The sequence below is a fragment of the Sorex araneus genome, chromosome 8 (assembly GCF_027595985.1).
Source record: "Sorex araneus isolate mSorAra2 chromosome 8, mSorAra2.pri, whole genome shotgun sequence".
In the NCBI taxonomy this organism is placed as follows: domain Eukaryota; kingdom Metazoa; phylum Chordata; class Mammalia; order Eulipotyphla; family Soricidae; genus Sorex; species Sorex araneus.
This window is the reverse complement of record NC_073309.1, coordinates 25626174-25633402: the sequence shown is the minus strand read 5'-3', so window position 1 is coordinate 25633402 and position 7229 is coordinate 25626174. Positions and strand designations below refer to the sequence as shown.

Here is a 7229-nt window from a genome sequence, read left to right as displayed (position 1 = left end):
GACTCCCAGAAACCCTCACTCCCGAGAACGGGGAGGGCAGATGGCTCCGGCATCCGGGGGAGAATCAAACCCCCAACTTCAAGCGTCTTTCTCCGTTGTGCAGTTCTCCTCATCACTCTGTGAACCCCAAGAACACCCGGGCACCCTGATAACTCCGGGTCTCAATCAGGACTTAGTGGTGGGGATGGGGGCGCGTGGGGCAGGGGCGGGGGAGGAACTTGGCAGCAGAGGTGGTGGCAACTTCGACTGACTTCAGCGACCCTCTCCCTGGAGGGCCCTGGCGCCCCCCTCCCACTTGCTCTCCAGTAGAGGAGGCTGTATCTCTCTCGGTAGGTGGGGAGGAAGTACAAAGTCCCCCCACAAAATTCCTTGGGAGACCTGTGGGATTGTCGCAGGCCTCCCTCTGCGGGGTATGTGGCTTTCCTCTATAGGAACTAAACGAGCAAAGAGGGGACCCCGGGGTGGGGGGACACCCTCCCCGTGTTTTGTCCCCCCCATTTCCCGCCCCAGGCATCAAGCCAGGGTGGGCCGGCCTGGGGGGACCCCGGCGGCGGCGGCGGCGGCGGCGGCGCGGGGAGCGCGGCGCGGCGGGCTGCGGGCGCCGAGCGGCCCCTTTGTCCTGTAGAGGGAGCTCCAGCCCCAAATTTCCCACTCGCGCCCCGCCCGCCTCTCCGGGCGGCGTGGGAGACCCGCATCCCCGCAGGATCGGTGCCGCCGCCGTGGCCCCTCGCGCCGGGACCCCCGAAAGCTGCCTCGTCTAGGCCACTCAGGCATCGCCCGAACTCGGATCCCCGGGCTCCTATATTCGGCGCTGGCTACAATTCCCCAGAAAAAAAGAACGAAAGGGCGCAAAAATAAATAAATAAATAAAATTTAATTAAAAAAAAAGAAGAAGAACGAAAGGGCGCCCCTAGGCTTTAGGTTCCACTCGGCGCCACCCCTGGCTCCTGGAGAGGACTGGGGGTGCGGTGTGGCTGGTCACCCGCTACTAACCAGACTCAAGGCGCCCCTTACATAAGTCCCAGCAAGCCCCAGTGACTTGCTGGTGCCCGACTGAAAATGGGGCTCCCACCCTCACCCTGCGTCAGGCCCTTCTCCAAGTCTCGGCCCAGCCCGCGGAGAAGGCCCCAGGCCCGCACTGGCTCCCCTGGATCAGAGGCTGGGCCCAGGTTCCCAGCTCAGGTAGGGCATCTCGCCCGCCCGCACCTGTCTCCTCGGGGCTCCAGCCCGGCCAGGTAGGTTCTGCAGCCGCTTGTCCCTCCGGGAGCCACATCGCCAACTCCTCACTTGTCCCTGATTCCTAGATCCTTGGGACACCTGGATCTGGTGATAGGACACTTGTCTGGCCCGTGGGAAGCTCTGAACTCAAACCCCAAGCACTGCAAACACGGGAAAGGGGTGCTGGGTGGTGGGGACTGGGGGGGGGGTTGCAACAACAACAACAAAAAACCCCAAAACAGATCCATCCAGGTGCAGACAGGCACTTATAGTCAAAGTGGCAACAGCTCATTTATTTAGCCAAAAATAGATACTTTCTTGTACAATTTGGTTCACACATATGTACATTTTTCTGTATATACAAAAAAAAAAGGTCAGACACTCTTATTCTCACTGAAACTCCACCCCCCCAAAATCAAACTCACAAACTCAGCTAATGTGGGGGACAGAAGCCACTGGGGAGGGCTGAGGGGGAACTCGTTTTATTTCTTTTTTTTTCTTTTACTTTTTTTTGTTTGGTTTTCTTTTGTAAGTATTCATACACCGACATGCTTACAAGTCTTGACTATACAGAGCGTTTCTTCGTCTCTTTTCCTTTTTCTTTTTACAATTATTACAACGATTTTTAAAAAATTAAAAACAACTAGGACGAGGAGAGAGCCGACAAGACCAAAGCGGCATCCAGGTGGTTCTGGGGCCTGCAAGAGAGAAGCACTGGTAGCAACGGGTGGGGGTGAGCATGACAGCCCTGGGCCCGTCCGGGTCACCGACACCCTCTCTGGGGCGAGGGCCTGGCCAGGCCGGCTCTCCCGGTAAAACGACTCCCAGTCCAAGATGCTGGACTTCGGATTTAATCAAAACGACCCGCCAAGCAGGAGGCTGCAGGCCCGTAGGCCCCAGGAGGAAGGGTCACGGGGTCTGGAGCCTTCCCACTGCAGGGTCCTGCGGGCCGGCCGGTTCGGGTGCGCCTACGACGGTACCCCGGGTCGGCCGGGTGCCTGATCACAGGCTGCCGAACCTTCTCAGGCCCTCGGGGACGCCCCGGATTATGGACGCGTCTCGGCCGCCTTCCCCCAGAGGCAAAAGCCCAAACCGAAGAGCTCGGTGTTCTCCCTCTACCCCCGCCGGCCTGTCCTCCCGCAAACCCCCCCGCACCCCGACTCTCTTACCGCCGCGGCACGGGTTGGAAAGCTGTCTTGAGTAACTTTTTCTCCACTTCCAAGGCACTACAGCGATCTACGGGGAGCGGGGAGGAAAAGGAGGGCCTAATTTAGGGTGTGCGGGAGCAGTGGCCCGCGCCCTGGGTGGGGGACCAGGCGCCCAGAGGGGGACAGCCGCCTCGCGCCCCCGCCCTGGCCTCTCGGCCTGCCCAGGCGCGACCCCCGGAGTCCCCCCACCCCCTCCTCCCTCCTCCTTCCGCATTCTGCGCCCGGCAGTCACCTGTTCCGCCCTCGGGCTCCGCAGGCCTGGCGAAGGTGGCCGCGGCGGCGGCGGCGGCGGCGGCGGTGGCGGGGTGCCCCGCGGCTCCGGGAAGTCCCAGCAGGTGTGGCGGGGCCGAGCCGAGCAGGGAGAGCGGGTGCGGGCGGGGGCCGGGCGGCGGGCCCGGGAACGGCCGGTTGGTCCAAGCCGGGAACTTGCCCAGCGGCGCCGCGACCAGTCTGTGCGCGGCGGCGGCGGCGGCGGCGGCAGCGGCGGGCGAGAGCTGCAGGCTGGTGGGCGCGACGGCGGCGCCAGTGGGAGAGCCCCCCGCGCCCGGAGGCGAGCGGCGCGGGTTGTCCGGGCTGGTGGCCGTCTCGGCCAGCGACCAGATCTTGGGCTTCTGCAGGGCGACGGAGGCGGGCGCTGGAGCGGGCGCGCAAGGGTCCAGGCCCGCTGGGGGCGAGGGCGGAGACGGTGAGGCCGTCGCCACCGCGGGGGGCGCTGGGGCCAGACTCAGGATGGGCAGCGGACGCTCCTCCAGGCCCTCGGAGCTATCGTCCGAGTCGCTGTTGTTCTTGGAGTCTGAAATGGGCCCCAGGCCCAGCTCGCCGTCCCTGTGCGTCGCCCCGGCCAGGGCCAGCTCGGGCCCAGCGGCCGCGCCGTCTAAGTTCTCCAAATCGATCTCCTCGTCCTCGTCGTCATCGGCCAAGCCCTCGCCTCCGGTGTCCTCCTCCTCCCCGCCGAGCTCCTCCTCTTCCAGCTCCAGCTCGCGTTTGCCATCTTCTTCGTCCTCTTCCTCGTCCTCTTCCTCGCGTTCGCTCCCATAAGCGTTGCCCTCCTCGTCCGTGCGGCTGCGGGGCGCCCACGTCATTTTGTTCTCCTTTTTGAGGCGCCGGCGCGCGTTGGCGAACCAGGTGGACACCTGGGTGAGGGTCATCTTGGTGATGATGGCCAGCATGATCTTCTCGCCCTTGGTGGGGTAGGGGTTCTTGCGGTGCTCGTTGAGCCAGGCCTTGAGCGTGCTGGTGCTCTCGCGCGTGGCGTTCTTGGGACGGGACGGGTCCCCGAATTGGTACTGGCCGTAGGGGTAGAAGGCGGGGTGCGGGTGCGGAAACGCGGCGGCCGCGGCGGGATGCTGCACCCCGGGGCTGTCCTTCAGCTCATACTGCGCGCCCTGTACGCACACAGACAAGGAAGGGACACGCGTGGAGGGAGCGCGTGTGAGTCCTGGCCGCCGCCGCCGCCGTCGCCGCCTCCACCCGCCCGGCCCCCCGGCCTGGCTCCTTCCACTCCCGCGCGCTCGCCTCGTCGGGCGCCCCCGGGTCCGGCTCCCACCTCCCCCGCACCCTGAGTCGCCCCAGCCCCCGGAGCGCTTACCAGCTGCGGGAAGATGGGCAGTTCCGCGGCGTAGGGCAGAAAGGCGCCGTAGCCCTGGGCGGCGGCGGCCGCGGCGGCGGCCGCGGCATAGGGCGCCCCGTACACAGACGAGAGCACGTTGGACAGGGAGCCCGAGGCGGCCAGCTCCGAGGCGCCGGCCCCCGGGCCTCCGCGGGACCCCGCGCCGCCGCCGCCCCCGGCGGCCCCCGGGCGCTCGGGCGGGTAGAGCGGCCGAATGTACTGGTATCCGAGCTGGGGGAAGGACATGGTGGCCCGCGGGGCACGGACGGAGAGGGGGCCCGGCCCCCGGGGCCGCCCTGCTCAGAGCCGCCCGCGGGCTCCGGGGCGCATCGGGGGCTGGGCCGGGCTGGGGGCCGCGCTGCCTCCCGCGCTGCGCTGCGCTCCGCGTTCGCCTATTGATCTGCTCGGCGGCGGCGGCGGCGGCGGCGGCGGCGAGGAGCCAGGTCAGGTCGGAACAGATTGGCGGCGATTCCCCGGGCTCCGGGCTCTGATTGACATTGCCACGGGCCCGCAAGCCCCTCCTCTCTGCGCCGCGCTCCCTCCTCTCGGCCGCCCGAGCCTCGCTCCTCGCCGCCCTCCTCTCCCCAGCACTGTCGCGCCTCGCTTCCTTCGCCCACCTCTCCTAGGCGCTCCCCCTCCGCGCCCTTCCTCTCTCCTCCTCCTCCTCCTCCCCTCGCTGCGCTCCCCGTCCCCCCAGGATCGCTTCCGCTCCTGCGGGCGCCTTCACTCACCGGGACGCTTAGGAAAACTCTTCTCGCGCCTCGCTCTCCCTTTCCTCGCTAGTCCCCGCTCACTCGCTCGCTCGCTCTCTCGCTCGCTCTCCCCGGACTCTTTCTTACCTCTTTCCTTTTCTTGTCTTTCTCTCTCTGTCTCTTTCTCGCTCTATCTTTCCCTCTCCTCGCCCTGAGCTCCCCTACCTTACCCTCCCACCTCCACTCCCGGCCACTGCGCCCCTGGGCTCAGGCGATCCAAAGTTGTGGACTCTTAGGGTGCTGGGTGGGGGTGTGTGTGTGTGTGTGTCCGTATTGGTGTCTCCGTCTGTGTGTCCGTCCCCGCCCTCACCCCCTCCCTCGCCCTTCCCCAAATCTCAGGTCTGACGTAGCGCCCTCTTATTTGACTTTTCCTCGCGTCTCCTGCCCGAGTCGCCAATCGCCGGGGCGCCTGGCAGCCGAGGCCGCCCACCCCCGCGGAGAGCGCGCGCCGGACGGGGCGGGGCGGGGGCGGGCGCGGGGCGCTCGGGGCCCAGCCCGCCCCCTCCGGGAGGGGGCGCGGGAGCGCGGGGACGCGGGTTAGGACCCGGTCGGCTCGCCCCTCCCCGCCGCGCCTCTGCACCCCCGCACCCACGCCCCCGCCGCCGCCGCGCGGGGCCAGGGGTCGCCATCCAGACCCCGGGTCGGAGTCCGGCGCGGGGGGTTCCTGTCCACCCGGCGCCCCTCCAACCCCCCCCCCCCCCGCCGACTTTTCAGCGGGCACCTCCGGGCCAGGCTCGGCTGAAAGTGCGCGCGCGGGGTGAGGGGGTGCGTTCCAGCCCCGTCTCCAAAGGCGGTCTCAACGCCCCGCGTGGGGCTAGCGGGGAGCATGAGACAACTCCCCCTCCCCAGGAGACGCGAACCCTAAAACGAGCCACACCAAAGGCTGCGCCGGGGTCCCGGGAGCGAATCCCTCGTTAGAAATGGCGGGCTCGGCCCGGGGGTCACGGAGGGGACGCCACGGGGGCCCCCAGGAGCCGGCCCCTACGGGCGTGGGATGGGGGAGGAGCGGGGAGCCGGGCTGCGGAGGCTGCGGGAACTTTCGGAGACGTCTTCGAGAAGTTTCTACATTGGCTTTTTTTTTCCCCCGGTCTGAGGTGTGCAAAGGCTTCATTTCACTCGCCCTTCCCGGGCGCCGGGTCTCAGCGCCAACCTGTTTTCCTCCCGCGAGGACCCTCCTGGGTTCTCGGGTGCGGGATGGCTCGCAAGAGCCTGAGCTCCAGGGGGGGGGGTTGGTCCCTCCCGAATCCAGCCTGCCCTCCCCGCACCCCGGGGCCCGCCTGCACGGACTAGGACGTGCTGTCCCCGCCGTGCGCGCGGTGGAAATTCCCGGAACGGCAGCGGCTCCGGGCGAAACGCTTTAGGCCGCGCCGGCGACCGACGCACAGGCCCGGCCTGCAGCGGGCGCGTTCGGGGACGACACGGGGGCGGCGACTCCCGGTGAAGTTGGCAGCCCCGGCTCGCGGGCGGAAACGGGCCGCAGCGCGCGGATGGATGGAGGAACCGGCTCCCAATTCCAGCCGAGCGGGCCGATTGGGGAGGTCGGGGTGCCCGTGTCTGATCTCTGTACCTCTGGGGAACCCAGTTCCAGGAAAGAAGGTTCTGACACTCTTGCAAGCACCCAGCTTTGACACTCCCTCCCACCCGTCGCCCCTCCCCATTTCTTCCAACCGGGTCGGCGGCTCCCAGGATAGTGAATGGCTCAAACGTTGGGACGAGACAAGGGGAAGGTTATTTTTTGGTCTTTTGGTTTTTGCTGGGGAGGCATTCCAGTTTAGGGTTCCACTGGGGAAACTAACGCCTAGCTTTCTTAGACAGGGTCAGTCTGCACCTGTGTGCCCTCCCCACCTGCTTCTACCTGGTGGCTCTCGCTGGCCTTCGCTGGAGCCTTCCAGGAGGAGGGGGTAGCAGAATTAACTCTGGTTTTGAAATGTTTCCCCGGCGCCTGATTTCGTTTCCAGTGAAACTCTCTCGACAAGAGGCATGCGCTCACCTTTTCGCGAATATTCCCAGGGTTACAAAAGTGAGGGTAAACATTCATTCCCGGGGTGTTTTCCTAAGTATCAACCCTCGAGCCTTGATGGCCCAGCGTCCTAGCATTTGCACTAAAGTGTTGACATGAGACTAGGGTAGAATGCCAAAGGCGATAGTCCGGGTTGGGGGTTGGGGTGGGGGGGAACGGACCTGGGCTGCACTACTAGTGCCCTGCCCGGATGAGACGCTGCTCCCTGATTCTTTGATTTGCCTCTCCCAGAAGGAACAGAGAAAACAATGAGGCCCGAAGATGCTTCTTCCACATTAGCCAGTTATCGACCTAGTCGCGTTGGACTGCGGGAGGCGGGAAGCGAGGTCAGGGAAGGGGCTAGGCGGTTCTCAGGGATCCAGGCAAGCCGGTCCAGCGGCGCCCATGGCCCAAAAAGTGAAGAGCCGCTAGACCCAGGTGCG

The 7229-nt window shown here is 66.1% G+C and overlaps 1 protein-coding gene across 1 annotated transcript; it reads right to left on the bottom strand.

Moving 5' to 3' along the window:
• Positions 1–1484: 1484 nt before the first annotated feature.
• IRX3 (iroquois homeobox 3) lies at positions 1485–5031 on the bottom strand. Its single transcript, XM_055145709.1, has 4 exons — positions 4015–5031; positions 2659–3811; positions 2388–2454; positions 1485–1916 (listed from the first exon to the last, which is right to left on the bottom strand). Exons 1-4 carry the CDS (start codon positions 4279–4281, stop codon positions 1862–1864), a joined length of 1542 nt encoding a protein of 513 aa, XP_055001684.1. The 5' UTR covers positions 4282–5031; the 3' UTR covers positions 1485–1861.
• Between the last annotated feature and the right edge of the window lie 2198 nt (positions 5032–7229).

Coding starts and splice junctions, on each gene's coding strand:
- IRX3 (XM_055145709.1), bottom strand. CDS start 4,281: ATGTCCTTCCCCCAGCTCGGATACCAGTACATTCGGCCGCTCTACCCG. Junction 3,812..4,014: donor TGCCCATCTTCCCGCAGCTG/GTAAGCGCTCCG, acceptor GTGTGCGTACAG/GGCGCGCAGTATGAGCTGAA. Junction 1,917..2,387: donor TTCCAACCCGTGCCGCGGCG/GTAAGAGAGTCG, acceptor TCTCTCTTGCAG/GCCCCAGAACCACCTGGATG.